Raw genomic sequence first — 27,402 nt, 5'->3', positions numbered from 1 at the left:
TCAGAATAGTGGTGTTTTTAATTGCTGTTCACAAGTTACACATGGTTTCAAGGACAATTTGGTTGCTGCTTCTGTAATGACTGCACTGTAGTGGTGCCTGATGCACTGAATTTTCTAGCCCTTCTGCATGCACATGCAGATTTTTCCCATCCTTGTACTTGGCCTGAGGGTACAGTGAGCCCTTCTGTTTACTTGTTCCTGGGGTTGAAATGACTCTTCAATGGCTCCCAGCACTTATAGTAGCTCTTATCTAGGCAGTTGGAAGTCTTGAGGCCCCACTTGGTAACAGCCAGGCTGAAGGAGGACTCGAACATGAAGGCCTGTTGGGAACCACAGAAAGCACGTCAGAGTAGGAGGGTGAAGAGAGAGGTTAAATAGGCACATAGTAACCCCGTTTTACTAGACATAGGTGTCAAAGAGGTACAGCACTGGCCACTGAAGACAGCCTTGCTCCCACCTGCTCACTCAGGGAGAAGAAGGCTGAGATCACTATAAAAACTGCTGAGATGCACCACTGCATGACTGTCTTTTGGCAGGTCCCTGTGAACTTCCTGGAAAACCAGGGTTGTCCCAGAAACCCAAGGAAAGGCCTTGATAGGCTCCCATTCTTTAGAGCTAGTTGTTATTTCTGGATCAGTCGGAGGCATTGTGGGGTGCTCCTTCACTTGTCCTCATGTTGAAGACCATATTAATTAAAAAACAACCTGACCTCACCTGGCATCAAATGAAGTGTCCATATTGTTAGCCAAATGCTCAGGGTACAGAGTCCCAGCGGGGAACTCGGGGACACCAAAGTGTCTCTAAAAATCCATCTTTGGGTTGGGGTAGCTTTGCAGCAATGGCCCCAAACACATGTCCAACATGAAAGCTGGGAACTGTGAATGTTTTATATCACTGCTCCCTGGCTGTGGAAGCCTTTTTCCTCTATAAGGCTCTTACCATGGTCCCATCTGCTACTCTCTCAGGCTCCAGCTTGGCTTTGCTTGCCTTCTCGAAACACTCGGAGTCTGGCCCATGGGGGGTCATCATGCTGTGCAGACTGCCACCTCCTGGCTGGAACCCTTCTTCCTTGGCCTCATAATGCCCTTTGATGAGCCCCATGAACTCGCTCATGCAGTTTCCTGTGAAAATAGTTGCAAGTTAGATGGTTGCCAAGCCATCATAACTTGGCTGTGAGACCAGCTAAGCTCACACCAGCTAAGCTCACTATTTAAGTTGAGCTGGATCTGGTCAGCATTTGGACCTGAGACCTCTAAGCAAGTAGTAATGGTGAACCGGTAGGTAGAAGGCAGGTCTACACACACTTTTTTACCAGCATAATTATGTGGATTCAGAAACGGGCTGTTATGATAGTTAACACTCCCCTCCTAGTTAAGTCAATAAAAGGGGTATTTCTATCACATGCCATTATAGTCACTTTATACCAATATAATCGGGTTGACTCGAGGGCTTTGCACTACCTCCGTTGTATTGGTAGTAAAATTGTACATAGACAAGCTTATAACATGGCTTGACATTTATACGCACTGCAGATCTCAAATCACTATATAAAAAGGGTCAGTATTATCGGCCCAATATTATGCTATGGCAGTTGGGTACAATGAGGCAAAAAAGGAAAGAATTTCCCCCAAATCACCCAGCACATGATTGACAGAGCTGGACTAGAACCCAGGTCTATTCAGACCTACTTCGGTCTGATTCCAGTGTCCAAAGCGCTAAGGCATATTGCTCTGCATGTTTCTAAAACCTCCAGTCTGGGACTGTTGCTTGATTCTTTTATGCTCATGGTGTCTTCTTAGACATAAATTACCCAGTTTCTCTCTAGTGATGGGATTATATTCTGTGAACTGTACTCATGAGAAGCAGTAGATTGAGTAGTCCTAATGAAACTGGTAGAGTAAGGTGTGATAGAGTAGGATACCCCTCATATAACTTGACAGCGGTTCAGTCTAGCCCTGCAGTTATTATTTAGCCCTGGAGTTATTATTAAGAGACATTCTCTCTGAGGTAGGTATTTTAATAACTTTGGTCCCCAACCCCACAAACAATTACCAGGTGTAATACCTACTTGTCTTAGCAGAGTTGACTTGACCAAGCATTATGTCAGCATTATACCTGATGATAAGTGGGGTTTTTTTGCATTATCAAGCCAAATTGCTGTAGCTGTGTTCTATCCAATTCATTTTAAGCAGAAGCTCATCCCTTCTTGAATGACATTCATTAGCTAAAAATATAGCTGGCCTATATATGCAAGCATGTTCATTATTACTCATCCTTGAGCTTCAGCATCTTGCATAAGAATGGATCATTGTGAATTTTTCATAAAAATGGCTTATGGATTGTGTCAGGGATGCACAAAGTAGTACACAGAACTCGAAGTCCTTGCACGTAATGCATCTGCAGCTGTAAAAATATATTGTAATATTTATAACATGCTGTAGGAAGGGTGGTCTAGTTCAGTGGCAGGAGCCAATCTTTTTGGCAGACTTGGCACAAACTAACTCTCCTTGGACATGTCTACATGTGCAATTAATGCAAATTAATAAACAGTTCATGCTGGAGTTTATTGCTCCTGGGCACACCAGTTGCACATGTACCCAGGACTGCAAAACATTGAGCCAGGTTGGAGCAACCCCAGCTAACAAGGGACCCAAGGAGTCAGCCTCCCAGCCCAGGGCTGCTCTGACCCAGGTCAACGTGCTGTGGCTGAGGCACAAGGGTGCTTATGTGTGGGGCTAGCTGGCATCCTCGTGCCCAAGCCAGCCCTGTCAGCACCTATACATGTAGATAAATAACAGCACCGTAGGATAGTACCTATGTTAACGTGTATTATCCTATGGCAGTGTTTATTAGTTTACTGCGCTGTAATAGGGGCACACATGTAGATGCTGAGACTTTATTATGGAACTACTTAGCTCTGCAGAAAATGTGTGTAGACATGCCCTCCTGAGTGCCAATCTGATACTCTTCCTTTGTCCAATCTGTTGGTCTATTCACTGCTCCCCGCCCAGTCTCTTCCTGTGTTTTCTGCTTCCCGCCTTGTGCTCCCTGCTTCATTTCCTGCTCTTCTTTCTGATTCCTGCCCTATCTGCTGCTGTGCTGCCTCTCCTCTCCTTGATCTGCTGTGTCCCACACACAGAGCCTGCCTGTGCTACTTGTTGTGCTTGTGCTGTAGGTTGACCAGCCTTTGGTCTAGCTAATGAAACGCTATACTAGGTGGGACTTGAGAGATGACCCAGATTCCATGCCTGGTTCAGACACAAATTTCCTGTGTGAACTTGGGCAAGTTACTTAATCTACCACGTACTTCAGTCCCCATCTGTAGAATGGAGATAATAGCAATGGTTCACTTGACTGAAATGCTGAGAGGAGAAAATCAGTGATTGTCAAGTATTTGGACACAGCAGATATGAAGGTCAAATAAGTATCTTCAAGACAAATAACCCACGCACTTAACAGTTGCATCTGCATTCATTTATGGGATCAGGTAAGCTTGTGTGGAAAACTGAACTGTGCAACACAACATTCTCTAATGCAGAATGCAAGAGCAGGAGATGATAGTGCTGTGGATAAAGGACTAGATTTGCATAAAATATATGAGAAAGCATAAGTGGTTCAGAGTTTAGCTATTCATGTCCCAGACTTGCTCAGCCCCATTACCCCTCCAGCACAGTGCAGAGCTCTTACTGCTTCACAGTTTTCAGCAGGGTCTGAGGCACTCAGCACTCTGCAAACCCAGACCCTCTCAGAGCCAGTGCAGTGTGTTTGGTCCAGCAGTTTAGACCCTACCATCCCACAGGTGAAAAACAACCCTGTCAGTATTAATTTAGCGTTTAACAAAGGCACTTGCAGTGACCTGGCACTGGCTTAATTGGTCTGTGGATGTTTTCACTTCACTTTTCATTGTTTCAAATGAGAGCAGGCTTGCTTCTGGGATTGATTCAGATGGCTGCACAGCTGCCCACTGTGCTGTCAAGGGACCAAGTTTCAGAAATAATACCACATGCCTCCTCAAAGCTCTGTCCAGTTACAAAGGGAAGTGCTTATTAAACAACGTTGAATGCTTCCACATTAAACACCATGGCTGTAGCAGCATGAAAGGTGCAGCTGTGGAGACTGAGGCCTCTTATTAATCTAGAGGAGAAGCACTGCTTAGGTGGCAGTGAGACAAGCCTTCCCCAGTGCAATGTCTCACCCATGGGCTGGAGGGTTATCTGTTTGGGGTCTGAGGGGATTGAATCTGTATGGTCCTTTGAGTCCTCAGCTCTTGCACAGGGACAGCCAGTAAGGATTTGGGGCTTTTGCAGTGTAATTGTCTGTCCACTGAGAACGAGAGTAGCTAATCTCTGGCTTTGTTCTTTCCAAAGACTGTTGGGGTAACAGTAACAGCACTGTTCATCTCAATACAATGCAGTGAAGAAGAAGGATGGTTTTGTGGCCATGACATTTAGCAGAAGTGAGCTCAGTCCCCAGTTCTGATATAGACTCCAGGTGTGAGCTTGAGCAAGTCACATGACACTCTGCACCTCAGTTTCCCCATCTGTAAAATGGGGATAGTAATACTCTCCCATGCCCTCTGTCTCTCCTTTGTGATGAAATGATAAGCAATTCAGGGCAGGGACCACATCTTACTACATGTTTGTATGGTCCCTGGCACAATGGGGACCTGAATTAGGCTGGGATTCTCCAATACTGTATGTGTACAGCCACAAGCTGCTGCTTCTAGCTGCTGTAAAAGGAAGCACTTTTGCTTTCATTTGTTTCTCCAAGGGCTGCAAGTGCCCCATGTTAGCTGGGCCGGAGTCTGTAGGTAAACTGCTTTGTTCTGGCACTGCTATGGAGGACAGCAAGCTTGCTCTATGGCTCCCCCAGGGACCCCCTTCTCAAGGGTAGCTGAGTCAACAGGAGGCATACTGTGGTAGTAGGGTGGCCGGAAGGTGTGGTTAGCCACCCCCCATCGAGGCGGGAAGATGACGAAGTCAGCAAGAGCCACTCCTGGACGGGTGGACTTGGCCGTCAGGACGGTGAAAATGGAAGGGTCCTACAAAAAAACCACAGACAGACAGACAGATCAGAAAAATATGGCCATGTTCAGGCCTGTCAGCTCAACTGACTGAGGCCTGCTAGGTTAGTTGCTTTCCCACTCACATTTTTCCACCTGATGTGTGGATGCTGAGGGGGGTTTGGAGTGGGTGTGAGAGCGCCTGTTAGCATAACTAGGGCAGGTGACCATGGCGGCAGCCCCAGGTGCTGATAACAGCTGCTTGTTCGGGGGGCTGGGGGAAGGAGATGGGCCTGGCTGTTTCCTCATTTGTCTGCCCTTTAAGGGCCCTAGCTCCTGAGGCAAGTATGTTATCCCCTAACTTCCCACTGTGCCCTGGTCTTGCTTTCCCCTTTGCCTGGCTCCTGACCCAGGAGAGGGGCAGGGCATGTCCTGAGTCCAATGCCTTGCAACACTTCCTCCTCTTGCCTCACAGGGCTGGCTGGATTCAAGGGAGACCCTTTGGCTCTGCCCCTTTCATGTGCTGCTCCCCTCCTCCTTTGAGCTGTCCCCTCAGTAATGACACTAGATAGAAAAAGGTGAAGCTGAGAGAGGGTAGGGGAAGCAGAAATGGAGGGATCTCCCAACCCTGGTTTCTGAGGGCACTGTGTCCAGCATGGAGACAAAGGGGGTGGCTGGAGGGTTGGTGCTGACAGGAAAGTCAGGCTAGGTACAATCAGGAGTCTTCTGGGAGTCTGATGGGTGCTTAGGCTGCAGAAGTTGCTTGTGATGGAAGGAGCCAAGGGTCTGTATGTCAAGACCTGTGCTTGCTTGCAGTAACAATTGGCCTTTGCCCTTCTGTACCTTCTCAGGTCTGAGGACCTCTTGCCACATTTGTGACACAATTCAGTAACCCACTGGTAGGGCAGTGATGCCGTTCTCCTCTCTGGGGAGAAAAGCAGAGCTAGAGAGGGAAGGGGTCTGTTCAGGCCACTCAGCAAGGCAACCCAGAAGTCCAGCCCAGCAGGCTCCCCACACACTGCTCTACTTCTGTGCAGGACAGTGACAATCAACAGGCTAGGAATATAACTTTCCAGCCCTTCCTGAGGCAGGTAACAATTGCCTCTCACTTTTTAACCATCGAGGAAAATGAGGCACGGAAAGATTGCCAAGTGCTGATACTGGGATGCAGCAGGATGACTGCCTGACCTTTCCTCCCCACACCATCCTTCCCCCTGGCATGCTTTACTGGAGAGGGGAAAAGGTTTTCTGCTGGTTGTCTGGCTAAACCCTTTCCAATCTCCCTGTGCATCCGCTCGCAGAGCAATGCCAAGAGAGAGTCTAGCTGAGTGCACCTGTCCCACTGGGCTGGTTTTCTTATTAGAAAAGCTGCTCCCACCAATTCTGGCTTTTCTTGCTTTCCATAAGCATTGAAAGCTGTTGCCACCAAACCTGCCAGCTCTTCAAATATGTTCCTAGCTTCAGGCTCAGGAGGACCAAGGGAGGGAGTGTACTGTGTCATTTTCTCATTATGAGAGGTGACTCAGGATGAGACTTTGGGGCAAAATTCTCTTCTCTGAGTAGCCAAATAGGTGTTGGCTCCAATCTTCAGCACACGGATGCCCCATTGGGCTGCATAAACCTGTTGTTAGCAAATAGGGTCACATGCAGTTGTGTATGAGAGCAGGTACCATACTTCTCAGACTGCCCTTCTATGCTAGAGCTGACTTGGGCCTGGTATGAGAAAGGGGTGGGGGGGTGAGTCCACATAATATCTGATAGGAAAACAGGGACATTTAATACTTGCAGTGACTTTCTGGTGCAGTAGGGCTGCTCTACTGAGTGGTTAGTGATCATCCGCAGAGCTTTATAATCAACAGAAAATTATACTCTTGGTCAAGAGTCAATTTAGTCAGTTTTAAACGCACAGCTGTAATTTCATGATGGTTACCTAGAACGCTGTAGTTTACAAGAGTACAACTCCCTCTGCACCAGCAGGAAGTGAACAGGAGGGTTTAGCAGCTCATGAGGATAGAATTAATGATGACTGGATGTGGCAGGACTATTATCTCAGCAGTTCATGTGATTGATCCACTCCTGTTCCCCTTCCCTGCCTGTTGGGACTATGAGGTCAGACCCACTGAAGCCAACTTGGTCCCCTCTGCTCCGGCTTGCTGTTTGTCTCATCCCCCTGTTACATATTGCTCTGTAGACTGCAGTTTCCCTGGGGCAGAGACTGTAAGTGGCACTAGAAAATATTAATTGGGGGAGCTGGGCAGTGTGGAGCATGCCCGCTTGACTCTGCCCCTCCCTCCAACAGGGCCATTCTGGGGCCGGCACACACTGGTGCTATGTGCACGGCAGTGGAGGAGCATGTGGCGGGGTCACTGGGTGCGGCACTGAGGTGGTGGTGGTGTTGGAGCTGCTGTCGCCGGCCCAGTTTGCGGAGTCTAAGCCCCATTGGCCCTAGCCTTCCACCACCTTTACCACTCTTATTTCCCATGTGACTGTGTAGCACCTATCAGTGGGGCCTAACCTAGTTATAGACTTCAGGAGCCACCACACCAGAAAATGTTAAATCGTAACAGTAGTATAATGATAGTATAATAATAATAAAAACTATTTGATAACAATTTGATGTTATAGGAAAAAGGTCCTCACACAGTAGTGACTTATGAAGTTCTAGTCGCATGCTCCATGTAAAGTGTTTCAGAAAAAAAAAGGAAGTGGAAAACAGAAGTCATTTTAGCAGGTATGCAAAAGAACTGACTTCTATCCCTGCTTTATGTATTTAGTGGGCAAAAGAAATAGCAGCTATCAGGACAGGGCAGAACCACTTCTTCCAACAGTTTTGACAAAGGAATGTCAGTGTTATGAAGCTGTCCTGGTGTGGAAAACTGGGCGCTCTGTATGGGTCCTGCCATATTTTACTCAGCCCTGATTTGGCTCACTGCTGCATGGACTCACACCCAATTGTGTAAGGCTGAATTTGACTGGCTTGGATCTGCAGAAGAATGGAAAGAGTTGTGGGTTAAGCATGGGGAGTCAGGATTCCTGAGTTCTCTTCCCAGCTCTAGAGCTGACTCTGTATGGGCCACTGCAGTAGTCATTTAGGCTAGGACTTTCAAACTTCAGTGCCTGCAGCTTTTCTCCTACCTCTATAGTTAGACACATAATAAGTGATCTGATTGTGCACAAGTTTTGAGCACCCGCAGCTCCCCCTGACTTTCAATTCCAATTCCAGGTTGCATAGCTCTGCCAGGCACACCCCCAGAGCTTACCGCGTGGTCAAAAGCAACAGAATTGATGACCATGAAGTTATCCAGATTGTACTTGTATGGTGTGTAGTTCCCATGCCAGGCTACAACATTGAATGGGGAGAAATCCTATTAAAATCAATAAGAACAAAGGTAAAGGATTACATATGGAAGACCGTAATGTGCTACTAAGAAGCAAAGCATCACACCTTCTGGTATTTCATATGGATTTGTTGCTGGCAAAAGTTGGCACATTGCGAGTGTGGAGGCCAGAGCCCTCTATTTTACAAAAGAACAGGACACCTTTCCTCTTGCTGCCCTTTGCTTATGAGCCTCAGCCACACACTGGAAGAACCATTTCTGGAGAAGACCTGAAAGTTCAGTCTTTGAACTTGGCACCTCTGCTGAGACTGCCCCTGCAGAACAAGTTGTGACCATGATTTTTCTGTAATGGGAACCCCTGCCTGCTAGAAATTATAGGTCCCTGTCTAGCCCTTTTTACATATACCACAAAATAGCACTTGGAAGCAGGGAGGTAAAGGCCAGCACCTGTGTGGGAAGAATCACTGAAGCTAAAGTCAAACAGTTCTTTTAAAATATTTACTAAGGAAGAGAGAGTTTAGTGGAAGAGAGGAGTATGCACTATTGAGCCAAGGGCTTGCTTCTGCTCCCCTATCAACCAGTAGGAGTTTGACCATTGATGTGAGCGAGAGTGGTGTTATATGATTGGCCATGCTGATAAATCATGAATCCCACAATATGCACAAGCAGTAACAAACAGTATTTCAAGTCTGACCCATTCTCCCCAAAGAGGATTCAATTTCCTTACCTGATGGGCTGCAAACAGCTTGCCCTGATACTTGCTGATCACTGTATAACCACCTGGCACTTGGCGATCTTCATACCAGGCAACTGGCACTAAGAAATCTCGAGGGTTAGCCAGACCATTGGCTCCTGGCACAGAGAGAAGGGACAGAGATTTCTGAGTAAACTTGTTAACTGTGTGGGGACCATTACACCTTCCTGCCTAAGGAGGTGGCTTTTGTGTTCTGAACAACAATATGGGTGCCCCCCTGTGCTCCATAAAATGCCTATTACGCCAAAAAATTATTTACCCATAATCCTTGTTCTTATGAGTGTGTAATTGTGACACAGTCTAGCTTTTAAATCTATGTTCCTAACATGCAACCAAGAAAGAGTCCCCACAGCAAAAAAATGTACATGATTACCCATCTTCAGTGGCAGAGGGAGCATTATCTAGTGGTAAAGCAGAAAACTGGGGATCAGGTACTTTCAACTGTGCTACTGGCTGTCTGTATAGCATTAGGGAAAGTTACCTAGAATGTCATCAGGTGCCTAACACATTTCAAATGAAATGATGTAATGGCACTTAGTGTATTATATGGGTTAGTTAGTGTCTGTAGAGTATTTTCAAAGTACAAAGCACTGTATGTAGACTAGGCATTCTGCTTCTCATTATTATTGTTACAAAGTGCTCTGTATTCTTTGGATAAAAATGCAATGCATTAGTACCCGCTGCTGGGGTTTAACAGTTGGTATTTTCTTCCAGCTGACATTTTCTCAGATCACATGTAAAGTCAGAATAAACCAAGAATAAAATATAAAGCAACTTGATCTTGGTAGGGAGGTGGATGAGTGGTGGGGAGAGGCTCTGATAATTATCACTCCTTAAAAGAAGTATTACACACAAGTACTATCATTTTCTTTTCTTACAAAAAGTAAATATTGTAATAGATTTTGCTCCCCCACTCCCTGCCCTGCCTCCTGCTTGGGGAAACTCAAAAATCCCCAGGATATCTTTTCAAAGCTAATGAAAAAGCTTGTTACAAACATTTGGGAGTAATAATATAAATAATCAAGACACTGACTGCAACAGTCCCATGAAATTAATGCGTCCAGCTGCACTGCTAAGGTTAAGGCTGTTGAAGAATCTTTCTTATCACTGCACTCCACAGGATCTCAAGGTCTAAGACATGCATTGAATGAGGCAAAGGGTCTGCAGAGCAGTTTTTCTGCAACAAAGGTCATTTAGCTGCTGTCCAGCCATACAATCACAGATTAGGTCATCCTCCATTAATGAGTTTTTAGAGTTTTCATTCACACATAGTAGAATGTTTCTATCATTTTTTTGGGGGGGTGACAATTTCCTGAGGCCCTTTTCTAGGACAGATTTGCCAGGTTAAATGCTCATCATTTTGAAATTACTGACCCTGTTTCCTTCAAACATGGGTTTAAGGGTTTATAAAGACAGCCAAGCTGTATCATGAGTTTATGAGAGGGGCTACAAGACATGGTTGCCAGGCTTACCCAGTGTCTTAAGAGGTCCCTTCCAGACCTGTGTTTCCATGACAGTTCAGAAATTTGGCCCTTTTTAACTCAAGATGCAAAACCAAATTCCACTCTCAGATACACTCATGTCAATCCAGAGTTATTCCATGGATTTACTTGGATTAACTCAATTTACACCAGTTTAATTAAAGCAGAGTTAGGACCATTGTTGGTAGATAGGAAATGTAAATACGGTTTTGTTTTTTTTAATAATTCCAGAAGGTGTTGAGCTGGCGTATATGACACTCCCCAGTAAGGGAATACATCTTTGTGGGATTCTCCATGGGATGGTAGTGAAGGAGAAATAATCTCTTTCTATACTCTCAGAGAATCAGAGGACTCGTGGCCTTCAAGTATTTTGTTGGAGTTATGCTGCATAATAATATTGTCCATTCAACCATGAGTGAGCAAAGAGCACCTCTAGAAAAAGAGCAGGACCAAGTTGGGGCATGTATTGCGGCTTTGGATTTATTTTTGGTAAAGGACACTCTGAAGTCTTAAGCCTATGTAGGCCACTTGAAGAAGGCTGGACCTGGCTGCCTCTAGTTCATCTGAAGGCAACCATCAGGGAGAGAGGAGGGATGAATTTGGGGCTCTTAGTTCCTCACTCTTCCAGTTCCACTCTCTCTCCACTGAACTTGCTATAAACTTGATGGAGCATCTTTACCGATGGGTCCCAGGTCTGGTAGCTCGAAATGCACCCCATATACCTCCAGGATGTAGCCCCTGGCTTCTCCAAACACCTCCACACTGAAACGCATCCCTTGCTAGATGGGAAAAATAAAAGCAGATATCAAGATACCCTGAGAACTGCAGTCACTGGCCAAAATGAAACTAATGCAATAGGTAGTCGAGGCATGGTTTGTGGTCCAAATGCAGCCATAGACTTCAAGGTGGCCCTCAAGGTTAATATGGGAGGCCAACTGAAGTTCCATATCCCAGCATGCTGCATGCGACACTCAACCTACATCCAAATAGTCAAACTATGATGCATGGTTCTCTATTAAAAATTAGGTTGGCTGTGATTGTGAAATTGCATACCAATTAGGCCAGTTCCTAGTACATTGGGAAAGCAGCCTCTGATAAGCAAAAGGTCTCTGAGGTGCGACTGAGCAAAAGTCAATGTTTTAATATCAGTAGGATGCTTCAACCTCAGGCACCTCTAAAACAAACTGTAAGAAGGTGGCTTTCTGCCTCATCCTTACCTGAATGACACAGATTTCACTGGGCTCTACCAGCAGCTTGCCAAACTCCGTGGTAATCAGCAGCTTTCCTTGCTGTGGTACTGTGGGAAGGAAACATAAACACTAAAGGATCTGGAGAAGCCACAGCTTAGAAGTCTTTTCCAACCAGTCAGTGCTCAGGGTGCAAACACACAACGTGTTTACTGTATAGTAAACTGACTTCTCTAAGCAATGGAAGTGGAGCAGAAATGCTAAATATTAATATAGCCAGGTATAGTTCACTTGAATCTAGGGTAAAGTTGAACCTAAAATAAATGTACAGTTGCTTTACTGCCCTGGAAAGCTACTTGTCCACTCTCTGTGGCAATTTCATCTCTCTGCTCATGGCAGACTGTCTCCTCTCCATGCACTGACTGGACACTGCAGAGTGAAATCCAAGGTAGATTGCTCCACAATGATTGTGTCCTGTATCTGCATCCCTAGTCTCTCAGATGAAACTAGTGACCACAACCAAGTCATCTAATCTGAATAGTGTAGGTGTGAGGCTGACCACTAGAGAGAGCCACCGGTCCAAACCTTGGCTGGAAAAATGGGCCAGATGTTGAAAGAAACAGAGACTTGGGCTGACGGCAACAGAGATCAGCAGTGGAAGGTCAGTGCAGTAACTCACCAATCAGGAAGTCACCATCTGAACTATAAAAACACCTAAAGAAAAAGAAGTATGTTCAGACCATCACAAACCACAAGGGCACACACACTACAGGCTGCAACAGTAGGGCCCCTCAAGCAGTTGGACTGTTGCAATAGAGAGCTTCCCATGCATGCATCAGGATGCCAAGTAGAGGTGACCTTAGGGGTCTCCCTGCCTGGCTGGTCAAAGCTAAGCACATGAAGGAGGCAGCAGTGGTCTAACAGATGGGTGGAGGAATGGTTCAGTCCTGCATTTGCCAGTGGTCCATGACTCCCCACTGAACCACCATTCTCACATCTGCACAATGGGCAGTATTACTGTATTGCTATGGAGGTCTATTTACGCCTGTCAGGTGCTGTGTAAGTGCCCTCCAAGGGAATGTGTGGCTTGAAGGCTAAGGGATCCATGCACCCTGCTAATCCAGGAACCAAACCTCTCTTGACTCTGCAGTCCTTTCCCTGTCCTCACCTCCCTGCTGTCTGCCTTGCCCAGATCTTCCTCTAGCATTTTCCCCAGGCTGCCTATGCACTTTGGTGGTGTGTGCAGGAATACAGAGCATGCTTAGGCGTGCCATACATACAACAGCTGCTATCTATGACCTGTAGCATGAGTTACCAATAGGATCTGTGGACTCAAGCACCATTCTCACATGCAAACACCATCTTTTGGGGAACTGGAGCCTCAAACTCGGAGTCACTGACCTGTTGATCATAGAGGTGTTACAGAGGAAGATGTGAACAGCGATTCCATTGCGTGACCTGGGCTCCCCGGCTCCACACAGTGTGTGCAACCCCTAGGAGACAAATGTACACAGTCAGAACAGGTAGTAAGGGGGCTGGGTGGAGTTGAGGTCCCTTCATCCATCAGACAGGCCTGTTCTCTTTGACTGGAAGCCCTCCTTCTGCACAGACCCCCTCCCCTCCATTGCAGAAGGCTTCTGTGTATTTCTGCCATTGGCTTTTCATGAAAAGGAACCAGAGAGAGATCCTAGCCATTCGCAAGGCATCACCAGGAGGCCATGGGTGAATAGAGCTTCTTGAAAGCCCATGAAAGCTGAAGGTGTTGAAAACTGTGGTGGAAGATACAGCCCCAGACCTGTGGTCACTGACAGGGAGAGGGCAAATTCTCCCCAAGCAGAGCAACTCCCTCTTGTAGGGTTTGTTGGTGAACTAGTAAGAGGAACAATGATCTACTGGAGTGCACGTTTCTGAATTTCCTGAGGGAGCAGCCAATTTCTTCCTGGGTGCCATTGCAAACCCAGCTGGGGTGGGGAAACTACACTGGCAGTGGAGTGGCTTGGAGGATTTCAATTTGATAGCTGTGGCTGCAGGAAGCCCCTCTGATGAGCACCCTATACACAATGGTTGGCCACTCCTAACCAGACAGTTTACTAACATGCATACAGTCTATAGGGCAGGGCTCCTGCATTGTGTCCCAAGCTCTGTCATTCACTCCTATGACCATGGGCTCGTCGCTGCCTCCTTTTCCCACTCAGTGATGTGCACTGAGTTACCGTCTGCTCTAATAAACCGCAAACAGACGCTCCAGAGAGTTCCACTCCTTTACTTACGCTCACAAAGTCCAGCTTCCTTTGAGAGGCCTTCGGGATCTCAAAAGGCTTCCACCTCAACTAGATGAGAACAAGCAAAACATTGGGAAGAAAAGGATGCTATATTATCACGTAAAACTGCAAAAAGAGCAGAGGCTTGTACCCAGCCTTCTGTTTCCCAATCTACTTTCTCTTCAACGAGGGGGAAGAATGTTATCTGCCAAAGTAGGCTGTTGTCTACAAGAGCTCATGCTCCTCTAAAGTACTGTCCTGCACTAACTTCTGCCTGACTTCTGGCTAACTGAGCTAACCAACTCTCTGTTTAGAGAGGCTGTGTTCTTCCTTCGTGCCTGAGTACTTTGGTTTGAGGATTCATTTTTTGCTTCAGTGGGTTTTTACAATGTTTGCAAAAAAAACTGTTTGGTTTTTTTTAAAAGACAGGTGCTCTCAAGCTTAAAAAATTATATTTAAAAGCTGTCTCCTCCCTCATTGCTGTTTGTACCTGAAAAGCAAAACAAAAATCAGTTTAGCCAACTTTTTATTTACTGCTGATGCTATTTCATCACTGGTGCATTTTTATGCTTCACTTGCTATGCTGCTCCCTGCCCTTCCCTGTGCCTCAATCTCCCTGTCTGTGAAACAGGCATAATAACACTTGCTTCACAGAGGTGCTGAGGGCTGAGTTAATTGCTGTCTGCAAAGCAGTGGCAGAGCCCTGGACACAAAGCATTAGGGAATTTCAAAGCATTTATTCCTTTTGATGTCACAGTCAGCTTCATTCTCCAGCTCACAGGCACTAGCTCAAGGTTGCATTCATGCTCCTAATTCAGCAAAGGCTTCAAAATAAACCAAGACACCTGCAAGCACCAGAAAGCCCATGGCTCTGATGTTGATCTCACTGACCCTAAGTTTACACCAATCTAAATGCAATCAGGAGTTATTCCTTTTTACACTGGTATAACAAGAGAGCAGAGTTTGGGCTTCTGCTGAACTGCTTTGTAAGCCTGGAAACCGAGAGGATTTTGCAATCTTTTTTTTTTTTTAATAAAATCTAAATATTGAGCTTACGCTACTCATCAGAGTCTCCTTGAGAATTAACCTTAGGAAGAAAAGAACGAGCCAGTGAGCTTAAGCTGCGCCAGATGCATCAGTGCATAGAACAGGGTAGGGGTTCATCGTTAATTAATCAGCTACACCCCAGGCCTGGCACTACTACTTGACACATAATTACTGTGTTCTTTGAAGCCATCTGCTTCTAGAGAGGCCCTGCAGTTCAAGCCCTCGCCTGGCAGTGGGGTCAGGTCAGCCGGGCAGCAATTCTTCCTGGCAGAATCCTACTGAACCCAGGGAAATGGCATTTGTGCTGCAGGTGTCAGTGTTGAAGGATATTAGGACTGGACCCTGAGAAGGGAGATCAGAAGTACAGAGGAGAGAGTGTTGAATGAAACACCTATCACTCATCTTCCATTTTTACTAAATGTTGTGCTTTCTTAATCTTGTACTTCTCTAAGAGACAGGGCAGTTTGGGGAATGTGGGGATGGATGGGCACATGAAGGAGAAAAGATGGCCCAGAGGTTAAAAGACAGGGCTAGGGGGCAGAGGACACATCTACATGAGATGTTTACTGCAGAGCTGCCTAATTAGCTCTGCAGTGAAGTTTCAGTGTCTACGCATGCACCTATATTAGGGTGTGACAAGTATGATGGCATTCTTTAGTGTGTAGCAGTCCACATGTAGATGCTGATGGCACTGGCTGGGGCATGAGGGTGCCTCATACAGGCATGCCAGATAGCCCTGAACTGGAGCACCTCTGAGCCCCAGCCAGCCCCTCCACAGCATGTTGAGCCAGGTCCGGGAGCAATAAACTCCGGCATAAAATGTGCTGGAGTTTATTGCTCCATGCTAACAGCATGTGTAGGTGCACCCTAGAAAGTCCAAAATCACAATCTCAAGGAACTCACCATCTAAAGAAATCTCACCATCCCCTCTTTCTGTCTCAGTCTCCTCTCAGTGAGATGGGGATGATAATTACTTGCTTCACAAGTGTGAGACCTTGCATCACTTTGAGATCCAAGGACATAAAAGGGAAGGAGAAGGGTAAAGGGTGTAAATGTGATCACACTGATTTAAACTAGACCTCACAGCTTTAGGGTCTGGGAACTGAGTAAGACATTTGCCTTCATTGCTGGATGCAAGGCCTTGGGAGGGTCTGGATGAAACATCCGTGTGTTGGATGCCACATAGCAACACATTGTCAGGGACTCTCTCCCAAAGAAACCTGGGCTGCCCAACAAGTGGTACCTTGGAGCTGGGGGTGATTTAGATGTTGCAGAAAGTGGGCAAAAACCTCAGGAGGGATCAGTGTAGGACAAGAGTTTCAAGCATAGGAGTCTTTAGACTAGGCCTGGCCCTGATCTGTACTTTTGTGACCAGCATGAAACAACTATGTTAGGGTACACCTCTAGGCTTCATTTTTAACAAATTTCTAGCCCTTGTAACTGCAGAGAAAACTTTCCAAAGGTGGGTCTAGAATAAGTGCAAGCTGATGCCAGGCTCTGTCTGAGTCTGCATACAGCCTCAAGCAGTGACTTCAAGAAATCACCTCATTGGTGTGACAACTGTAAAGGCCAGTGGTGACATTTAAACCTGAACTATTCTTCCCCAGTGATGTTAAACCCTTGAGGGCTGGTAATTGGGAGTCGCTGCTTGCAAGGAAATGCAGGGAAAAAACAGATCATGGAAGGTGGAGAAGGAAGAGAAGCACATCAGAAACTGAGGTTGTTTAGAGGGGCAGATTTTCTCACTGACAATACTGAATGTGACAATATGCTATCGAATAACTAATGAATAAAGGGTCAGTTATCACAGAAAGTCTGTGTTCACCCTTCTGTTTCTGCAGAAAACTCCAGTGATAGCAGCGTAAGTTCTTCTGTGGACTGAAGGTGGTGGATTTATATCCAAGCCCAGGGGACATAGTTAAACAAGGATCTGGCCCCCTCCTCCAAAACAGTTTGATCCCCCTGCCATGCTTGATGTTAGGACCAGCATCTTATGGTATTTATTTGGTGGGTTGTTTAGTCGTTATTATATTAGAGCCCAACATACCGTATACTCAAGGGAAACACTTGCCCCGCTTCAGAGGGTTTTGGATGAAGTCCATACCTGCCCCACTCTACGGGCTCCTTATGCATTGATGAACAGGTCCATGAAAGATTTAATGGAAGGCTGTACTAAATTGTGCAAAATGCTGGTTACTGGCACAGATCTAAGGTCACTCGTGCCCACAGACTGTGAGCACTTAGACAGACAGTGGACTGGACTTGTTTCTATGGCCAATTAGTTCTGACAACTGACACACAGACTATGACTGTACCCACAGGTTGCCAGCCAGGACCTCAAAAAGAAATGGGATATTGGTGTCTCGTGGAGGTCTTCTGACTCCCGATAAATAAAAGCCCTAGGATGCTAAGCGTCTAGAGTCTCTTAGATACTAGAGTAGTGGGCTCTACCAAAAGACTTGGAAAAACAAGGAGATGTTTTCCTTGTGAGAGAAACTGAAACTCAACTCCATCTCCAAAAAGGGAAGTTGAAAACTGGCTCCCTCCAAGAGCTCTTTGAAATGCATCCCCTTCCCCTCAAATTGGATGACTGTGTTGATAAAGGGAGGCGAGGGGATGGCAGTTTTGTTAGTTTTCTTGAAGAGAGCAAAGATAAAGAGCGTAAATAGCTGTAGAGATTTTAGAGCTGGGTACCTACAAAAGGATAAATAGTTTGAGATTCTGTTTGCAAAAGGCATCAGGAACGATGAAACTATAACAGCAGTCAGCTGAGAAGGGTTGTGAGGCAGAAATACATGCATATGATCCTGTTGCAGCTATTTGGTGAGTGACTGGAAAACGTTCCAGCAGAACTGGGGAAATATTGTGATAAATGGTGAGGCTGCCGGATGGCGCGAAATTAGCTAATGATGATGCATTGGAGAACAAAACCCCAGAGAGGCTAAAGCCAATGAAGACGAGATCATGTAGAGGGGAGGATGGCTGGAGAGAAGCAGTGGATTAGCGAAGACCAGAACTGTATGGCTGGCAGGGGGAGGAAATCATGATTAAAGATGATGGCAAGGCTATAAAAGAGGCAAACAAATACAGCCCCTCTGCATGATTCTCCAGGATGAAGCCTTGATTTCCCAAAGGAGCTGAAGAGAAACTGGCTAGAAGGGGGAAACATCTCAGGAAATGAAGAGAGGAGGGGGTGCATGTAGAGACAGTCTGTTTGCCTGCCTGCCAGGCAGATGAATTTTTGATTGGGGAAAATGCAGACGGAGGCACTGCAGGGAGGAGACCCTGGCTTGCAGGGAGCCTTGAGGCAGCACAGCCTGACATCAGTGCTGGTCTATGCTAACAGACAGCCAAGGTGCCAAGGGCAGCATTAGAGCCTATGTCTGCACTGATTATAAGGCGTGCCTTTGAGCCTTTGCCTCAAGCCCATACCCAACACCAGGGCCAGATTAACCCTTTAGTGAGCCCTAGGCAAACAAACTCATGGCCCTGGGCCAGTTGAGACCCCCCACCCCAGCACTGCCACTTGCGGGGAGTGGGCTTGCAGTCACTGTGGCAGCGAGGCCAGCAGGGAGGCAGATGGAGCCATTTGCGCCACCACCGCCGAGGGAAGGACTGGTGCCCCTCGCAGCTCATTCCCCTAGGCATGTGCCTAGTTTGCCTTTGTGTTAATCCGGCCCTGCCCAGCACCCATCTATATGTGAACCCCTGAACCTGGTCCCCAGGTGCCGTCCAGGCAGACCCTGGCAGCTCTGTGGAATTGCCAGGTACAAATTCAACCCAAACCTGCCTGCAAAGCACAGAAAGTCCATCTTCTGCAATCCTGCAATTCCCTGTTCCCTACTTCTGCCACTTCTGCATTCTCCCCCACCCCTCTGCTTTTCTCTCTATAAGGCAACCAACTGTCCTAGATTTTCCTGAACAGCCCTGGAAGTCAGAGCTGTCTCTCCATGGACTCCTTAAAATGGGACTCTCATTCCCAATTTGAAAAATTAGTGCTAGATCAGCACCAGGCGGGGTCATGCCTGGGAACAGAGTTCACAAATCATGAGATTACAGGACCCCCAAAACTGACCAGCCCCTTTCAGTCTCTCAGCTTGTAAGAGCCAAATGTGGAGCATCTGGGACTGTGTCCAAGATTTTGTTCTCTCAGTGTTCATCCTTCCATTGCCTGTAAGTAGAGCCAAACCCATGAGATAAGTACACCATAGATTAATTCCTAGAAGGGCTCTGCAGGGCAACCAAGGATATACCATATTTACTCTCATACCACATATAGCTTTTCAATGAAAATTAACCATCCCAAATTGGGGGTGCATGTCTTAAGTGAGGGAATTGGAGGCATAGGGGAATTGGAACGGCTGCCAGGCGCTGTTCTTGGCCCCCAGCCACATGGAGTAGGGCCAAAGTCCACTTATCAGCATCACTCACCCTCCCCATGCAGCTTTATAGCTATAGATTTAACCCTCTCACAGCTGCTACCAAATTGACAGTAGCTTTTGAGGGAACAGCAGCTGTGAGAGGGTTAAACCTCTAGGTGTGAAGCTGCAGGGGAAGAGTGAGTGATGTTGATAATGAGTGGACTCCAGCCCCACTCCGTGCAGCCAGCATTCAGCCACGGGGAGTCTGCTGTGGCAGGTAAGATTCTGGGAAAAAATTGTTCTTCAGTCTGTCTTCCCAAAACAAGATGCATATCTTATTCAGGAGTGAGTGATATGCTTGTAAATATGGTATCTTAGTGCTGATCTCAAGAAAGAAGCAGGACATGATAGACGGCTGTAGTACAAGCTATAAGGAGTAATCTGAGTGGGGAAGGGTTGATTCCTCTGGCTTAGATTTGTTGAGGGCAACCTCAAGGTTGATCTTAAATATATGTGGAGACAAACTCTTATTCACTGGGTTGTATGGGAAAGCATCCTCTGGTAGCCAGTGTACAGGACCAGGAGTCAGGGTCCTGGTTCTAATCTTGCTGGGATTGTCAGCTCACTGGGTGACTGGTCAGATCATTTACTTTCTCAGTACCTCAGCTTCCCCAGAAATAAAGTAGAGATATTAATGTCTACTTAGCAAATGGGGCATGGCGGGGACTGAGTATTGTTTGCTGTGTGCTGTGAGATTGCTGGGTGGGAGAGGCTAGAGACAGGTGCATCCTGGTTTCTCTCATGATTGTGTTTGACAGAACACAAAAGTGACTTTTAATAAACTGGAACTGGCCTTCATTCCAGTGGTAGGTTCAGACCTACATGTGTTTTCAAGACACATTTCCCTTGGTGTGTAATGCACAGGACCCTCCAGTAAAGCAAACATAAAGTTTCCAGCTCAACACAGCCTGTTGCAGCTGTTTCCTCTCTTAAGACATGGTTACCTGGTTGGGGTCAGGCTCCACTTCATCCCAGTCATGTGTCAGCTGGTTTTCATGAATGCATTCAAAGGGCTTGTGGCAGACTGAGGGGAGAATTCTATAAAGCCAGCTGCAGAGAAGAAAAACACCCGTGTTACATACAGGCTGTGGCTAAATTAGGAGTGTCCAGCTTGTGTAAGCTCTAGGTCTTGCTTTCATATGCACATTCATGATCCACAAGCATGATGCGCATCATGCCCGTGGATCATGAATGCGCCTTCTCCTCAAATATAGCTGCTTCTGATAGCAAGGAAATTAGTGTATCAGCTTGCTCCCCTGAGGAAAGAAGCACTAGGAGGAGAAGGAGTAAAGGTAGCATGGGAATTTCTGAATAAATTGGTTTATTTGAACTCTAGCCATTGAGCTGTGGGCCTGGTGTTGTCTACTGTCTCAGCCTCTCCATAAGCACAGCTCCTGTGTAGCTGGCCAGTAGGAAAAAATGTCTGGCCTTCCCTTTTACTGTGCACCAGGGTTGGGAACACAAAGTCCTCCCTTCTGGCTAGAGGTAAGCTCAGAAGCCACATAGTAGTTGGCCCCTTAGGGGCAATCAGGCATGAGACTTGTGTTATAGTCTGGCCCTGCTCTCTGCATCCACCTGCACTAGGGACAGGTATTGAACACAAACCAGTTTAAGTGATCAGTTTAAGTGCACATACACCAGTTTGAATATGGCTGAAACCAGTTTGAGATAAACTTGGTTGACTGTAGTATCAGACTTAACTGATTTGGGTCAAACCGGTTTATGCAATGTCTGTCCCAGACCCCTTGCTGGTTTAAGTTGTACCAGACACCCCCAGGATCCCAGCATGTGCTCTGGGCTGGGCAGGGCGCTCTGCTCCACAGCAGAGCTGGCCCCACTCCCCTGCTCCTTGGCTGCAGCTCTGGCAGAGACTTGCATGCTGCTCCCCTCTCCCCATCACCACTCCCTGCTAAGCAGGAATTCCCCCCTTCCCTCTGCCTTGCTGAGAGGTATCTGTGTATTAGCTAGCAGACCACATGCTGGCTCTGGTCTGTGCCATGACAAAGACAGAATCAGCAGGTAGCTGGTAATGTCTCTCTGTTGTTTTCTTAATGGGGTGATAAATACTGAGTTAGGGGTGATACACACTGTTATTAATTCCCTGCTGGGCTAATAAGAGCATCCTGCTGGGGCCTGGCCATGCCTTCCCCTCCCCACCCCACAACCAGCTCAGTACTGTAGAAGGGAAGGGAGGGCTGCTCTAGTGCTCCTCACTCCCCCCTCCTGGCTTCTATCCTGAGCCCCTGCAGGCATGTGCCTGCATTTCTGGAATGAAAAGGAAATGTCTATACACCTCCAAATTGGTTCAAGCTTTGCAGGTTAGACTAACCTGCAAAGGTTGAATTAATTTAGGCTCAGGCTTTTTGAATGTCTGTCCCTAGCCCAAGAAACTCCAGTTCCTACAAACCCTGACAGACCCCAAGGCCTGACCCCTGTGGAGAAATGGATTTCTGCTCTGCTTCCTTCCTGCCTGCCATGCCAATTGCTGGCTGCCCCTCCCCCTTGCTCTAAGCTGGGTGCCTGAGCCAGAATACACACAAGAAATGGGCCAAACCAGGAGATGGGTTTTAACCAGGCAGGAGGCCAGAGATAATCAGGAAGGCAATAAACAGGCATGCCAAAGCCTCTGATGTGTTGCCTCTGATGTGTTATCACTGCTGCAGTTAGGAGGAGGGGAGAGAGCACTCCCTTGGGAGATAGAAAATTTCCATCAAGGACATCTCCACGTAGCAACAGTGATTCACTCCCTTCCCCATGCATGCCAAGAGAGAGCCGGCACCAGGCAGCAAAGCAGAGAACCATGAAGCAGCTCAGAGGATACATCTGCCTTTTGTTTGGATGAGGAGCAGACCGGAGAGGGAAGCATATGGGAGAGCAGCAACATGATATACTGATCCTCCATGATCAGGTAGGGGCCAGAGCAAAATGATGGAGATGAGGCAGAAGGACATTTTTTGGGACTGGAACAATCCAGTCTGTGCTGGGAATGCTTTTTGGTACTTTGTGAGATGGCCAGGGGTGCCAGACTGACAGAAAGCAAAACCTGTGTTTATCCAAAGAGCAGAGACAGCCAGGCAGTGGAATTGCAAGCTTCCTCAATACCAGCCTCTACCAACCCTGGAGGACCTCCCCAAGAAAGAGAGAAGAGTTCAGCTTCTGCATGATGAGACCAGCCAGGAGCATAGGAGGGGTGGTTCTGAGGGCAGTGGTTTACAATGGCTGCTTGTAACTAAGCTGAGATCTTCACCTTATTTCACAGACTCACAGTGATGCCATCCCCCCTACCCCAGTAGTTCATCCCATGAGACATCTCCTTTCTTCCTTTGTCATCCATATCCCCTACCCAAGGAGGCCTCTCTTCCCTCCACCATTAGATAGGTTTTTTGCCTTACTCCAGCCATGACCTTTCTCCACCCTCTCTCACTCCCTGTTGTTGTTTTAAAAGTGCATTTTTTATTGCCATAAACAGCTGATCCAATCGTCAGGTCCAATCTTCTGGGATACTCAGGGGAAACTGAGCATGGCCAGCTTTCCCCAGGCCTGTCCTGTACACAGCAATAATTTGTGGCAGTCACAAGTCAGCATCACAATACCTCCTCTTATTGGTGGGCCTGGGGCAGGTGAAGGCCGAGCCTGAGAGCTGTTCTGCATAGAGACCATAGGGGCAGATCTGCGGGTTATTCTAAAGCGGAGGCGAAAACGACAAAAAAAAAGGTTAAAAACAAAGCATCAGCATTCACCTCATGAATTGTACAGCAAATAGAGCTGCATCCATGTAATCCTGATTCCCCCAGGGGTGAAGGACCTAGAGACTTCCCCATCTGTTCAACAATAACAGGATTAACCAGGAATGATTCCTGTCTGGTGCCTCCTACTCTCAGGAGGCTACGTGTGAAATGGGTGTGAGCCAGCCTCTGGGAACAACTCCCATGCACAGTGCAGCTGACAGAGTGTTCTCAGGAGGCTACACAACATGTTCACTAGGATATACACTGGCCTCCAGTGCAACCATGAGGGGCAAGATCAATAGAGGGATTGCTGAAGGAAGGGAAGTGTCAGTAAAGCCAAGAGAACCTGAACTAGGCCATCAAGTTGTGTTTTGATGAGTGGGCTGATGTGCTGCTCTGGAGCAGGGATTACCTATACCTAGTCTATGCTTCATGTTTACCTGGCTAAAGGATTCCCCTACCTGTCCTGCTCTTTGTATCAGGAAAGGCTCCATTCAGCAGGCATTAAACATGGCACCAGGCTTCCTGCACCCAGTGGGTTTAGCTTGTAGTAGGGGCCCTTGCACCCAGGGGGGGTTAGCTTGTAGTAGGGGCCCTTGCACCCGGGGGGGTTAGTTTGTAGTAGGGGCTTTCTGCACCCAGTGGGGTGAGCTTGTAGTAGGGGGTTAGCTTGTAGTAGGGGCCCTTAACCGCTGTTACTTTGAGAGGTAGGGAACCAGTATGGCAGGGCTGAAGTTAAATAGGCAGCTAGGCAGGGGCCAGCTACAGAGCTATGTGGAGCCAGGGAAACCCACAAGGGGTTAAAGAGGTGAAGGTGGAAAGCAGTGGCTGCAGCTCCAGGTTTAAGGTGTAACACCTGAGTGCAGGCTGAGGGCTGAGTCACATGACTAGAGAGGGCAGAGCCCCAGGCTATTAAAACCCTGGGTGCTGTCCTGCCCTGCCCTGCCCTGCCCGCAGAACTGGTGCCTGTCACAGGGACATGCAGAGAGTGGATTTTAGCTTTGCCCTCGGCCCCAGCCCCATGCTGTCACTTCGCCATGATCTTGGCCCCAGCCCCTGCCTGCCCATCCCAGTCATGGACACTGCTCCTTACCCACCCACATCCCCATCCTATCTGCCTAGCCAAGCACACCCTGCCCATGTGGGTCCCAGGCTGTCTCCATGGAGACCTCATGTCTGCCTGCTCACCCGCTCCATCCAGTGCCCCTGGTGGTGGGTGTAGGGCAGATGGGCAGGGGTAACTGGGTAACAAAGTCAGGTCCAGTGGCAGTAAAGACACTGGCAGTGGCAGCCAGAAGTGTGAGGGCAGAGCGAGCTGCTGCCAGCGGAGTTGCCAAGAAGCCAAGTCTGGCTACTGTTCCTCTCCCACCCTACTGCCATGCTGCCATGCTGCCTGGCCCTGCAGACTCCAGATCCTGGTCTGCCCGAGAGCCATGTTTGGGGATAGGGTGGGCTGCTCTCTGTGCCAGGCTGTGTCTGGGGCTGGTAGGACTGGCTGCGTGGGCCACAGCCCATGTCTGGGCCAGGCGGGGCCAAGGGACCCACCACAGGCCAAACAGAATCACCTGATGGGCTGGATCTGGCCCACAGGCCATATTTTGCCCATCCCTGCTTTTGGGTGATTGAGGTGGCAAGGTCAGAGCCCCAAGGCCAAAAGATTGTAGGTGGTGGGGCCAGAACCCAGTTAGGCAGGCCAAGTTGAGCCCAAGGAAAGAACCTAGTATAGAGAAGGAGCACCAAGAGCTCACCAGCTTCCAAGGGCAGCTTCACTACATCTTTAACATCAAGATGTGGCAGCCAAGGAAGCTGGGTGAGACCTTGGGAGGCAGAAGAAACAGCAGGCAGGACGAACACAGCCACCAGAGGGCATCACTTTTACCCTTGGACCCCATCCTGTTACATAGCCCCTCTGGGTAGGGGCATTTTTGGTGGAACCCTCCGAATTTGAGCAGGGTTTCCAAACCATCCACATAGATGCAACCACTCTTCCCCCGACACACAATATTCCCCTGGGCTTTTGCTGGCTGTGTTTTAAGCAGCATCTTTGGAGTTAAAATTGATAGGCTTGTTCCTCCCTTTTGGTGAAAAAACTTAAACTTAATTTAATTAGATGGATGCTGAATTATTTGAACTCGGTGAGAAACAAAGCCACCAAATAGGATAGGAAATGCCACAGTGGGGTGGACAAACCATTCATCCTCCTTGGCATCTCCAGGATCCTGCTGAATGTTTTGCACCAGCTAAGACTGAGAGTCTGTCTGGTCCAATCTTTTGTCACGCGTCTGCACCAGAGGAGGCTGGCGTTCCAGACAGTCTTGTGTTCTGTCCTGACAGGATCCAGCCCCAGGTGTGACAGTCAGTTGAGAAGCTTACGTGGTCCCCCTTATCTTTTTGATCCTTTAGCCTCACCTTGTCTGAATGGTTTAGCCTGAAGCAAGGGAATCAGTAGGCTTGTAATTTTTATCTTAGCTAGCATCACTGCAGATGCCACCTTATAAACACTACACAGAGGAAGAGAGCCACTTTTCAGATTTGGTTCTTAAATTTTCCATTAACTCTTTTCATGTTGCATATGTTAGGGCCCCAAACTTTGTTCAGCTTCATATATTGCAGCCAGGAGAATGACAGGTATAGCTAATTTGCCAAGATGGATTCAGATTGCAGCTGTCTTCCTCTTCAACAGAGTGGTGAAGACCTTAGACTCTGAATCCCAGGATGCAATCATGCATTAAAATATGGGCACTGTAGGGACCTGGGGTTGCTCCCTCCTATATAAGGTGAGAGCAGCCATTAGTCTGCCCTGTGGATGTGGGTGGGTCTCTAGGCTGCATTGAACCATCCTTGTCTTGTGCGTTGCATACTATATTGTGCCCTCTGGGCAAGCTGTTCTGAGAAGTGAGAAATGCGAAAGTTGGTATTCCTAACGCAACCTCAAAGAGGGCATGACCCTCCACAGCTTTGCCCCTTGGCATATCATTTATGCTTTAGCAGAGTGAAAAGTATGTGCAAAACAGTACCATCCAGATGTGGGAGAGTTTTCCCTCCTACTGTGCCCAAGTATAAGTGATTATACAACAGGGACAGACAAAATATGGCCTGCAGGACAGATCTGACCCACCAGACACTTTCATCTGGCCTGCAGTGCCCACCAACAAATAGTGCTTCATCCAGCCCTTCCGCCCATGAGGGTGGGAGTGAGGCACACATGCATACATGTCCCCCACAATGTACCCTATTGTGCCTTGCTCCCACCCTCATGGGTGGAAAGGCCTAACTTGACTCTGCCATCACACAGCTTCCAGGCAGGGCTGCTGCTGCCCCTGCTGCAGCTGCCCTTATGGGAACCTGCTTGGCTTCCCTAGCATCCAACTCGCTCTGGGCAGCAGGTAGGGAAGCAGCGGGGGCAATGGAGCTGCAGCTTGGTGGAAGCGCGGAGAGCAGTGCAGAGCCTGTCCCCTGGGGGCAGCAGGAGCATGGAACTCAGCTAGGCAGGGTGTGGGTGCGAGGGAGGGTGGGGGTGTGGAGATCCCCCACACACTCCCCCACATGGCACACAGCCTCTGCTGCTGGCAGCAGCTGCAGGCAGGGTGCTCAAGGTGCTAGTGCCCGGGGGAGCGCGGCTCCAGCCAGCACTGCATGCAGGGGTGAGGAGCGCAGCATGCCTGGCTGCCTCTATCATGGGGACTGCGTGCTGCGCACCTGTAGCTCCCACACTGGGGGAAGCCCCACGCTGGAGTCAGCTGCCTTCCCTGCCCCATGCCACACAGGTCGCTGGACTCCACTGGGAGTGGAGGGAGCCCTGCACACTGCTTGCCCCCCTGAATCCAGTGCGGGGCTTCCCTGCTGCGAGTGTGGACACTGCCAGCACGTAGCATGGAGCCCCTGCAATAGAGGCAGCTGAGCAGGCTGTGCCCCTCAACCCTGTGTACGGTGCTGGCTGGAGTTGTGCCCTGCCTGGCACCAGCACCTGCACCAGGCATAAGTGCCCTGAGCTCCCCTGCCTGCTGATGCTGCATGCCATGTGGGGAAGTGTGTGTGTGGGGGTGGTCCCTGCCCTCCCACCCTTCCTCACACCCCGCAAACCTCACACACCCACACCCTTTCCCCACAACCCCCACTGACATATACACACACACCAACATACACTATGCCCCACCAATACACACAGCCACACCCCCTTACA

General features: G+C 48.0%; 1 protein-coding gene and 1 long non-coding RNA gene across 2 annotated transcripts in view; one reads left to right on the top strand and one right to left on the bottom strand.

Annotated features, from left to right (window-relative positions):
• Positions 1-27,402, bottom strand: part of HGD (homogentisate 1,2-dioxygenase) — a 39,255-nt gene continuing 11,853 nt past the window's right edge. The window contains exons 3-14 of the mRNA XM_019548704.1: positions 23,085-23,173; positions 20,436-20,541; positions 14,033-14,092; positions 13,164-13,255; positions 12,442-12,476; positions 11,793-11,872; positions 11,255-11,354; positions 9,068-9,192; positions 8,263-8,367; positions 4,915-5,041; positions 940-1,121; positions 1-320 (exon numbers count right to left, since the gene is read on the bottom strand). Of these exons, the coding sequence (XP_019404249.1) occupies positions 189-320; positions 940-1,121; positions 4,915-5,041; positions 8,263-8,367; positions 9,068-9,192; positions 11,255-11,354; positions 11,793-11,872; positions 12,442-12,476; positions 13,164-13,255; positions 14,033-14,092; positions 20,436-20,541; positions 23,085-23,173 (1,233 nt within the window). The 3' untranslated portion in view covers positions 1-188. The remainder of the gene's footprint in view (positions 321-939; positions 1,122-4,914; positions 5,042-8,262; positions 8,368-9,067; positions 9,193-11,254; positions 11,355-11,792; positions 11,873-12,441; positions 12,477-13,163; positions 13,256-14,032; positions 14,093-20,435; positions 20,542-23,084; positions 23,174-27,402) is intronic.
• The window catches only part of LOC109319198, a 46,585-nt gene continuing 41,123 nt past the window's right edge, over positions 21,941-27,402 (top strand). The window contains exon 1 of the long non-coding RNA XR_002103405.1: positions 21,941-22,399. This is a non-coding gene — a long non-coding RNA (uncharacterized LOC109319198). The remainder of the gene's footprint in view (positions 22,400-27,402) is intronic.

This window comes from Crocodylus porosus, unplaced genomic scaffold, assembly GCF_001723895.1.
Source record: "Crocodylus porosus isolate Cpor-Errol unplaced genomic scaffold, CroPor_comp1, whole genome shotgun sequence".
In the NCBI taxonomy this organism is placed as follows: domain Eukaryota; kingdom Metazoa; phylum Chordata; order Crocodylia; family Crocodylidae; genus Crocodylus; species Crocodylus porosus.
This window is presented reverse-complemented; position numbering and strand designations above follow the sequence as displayed.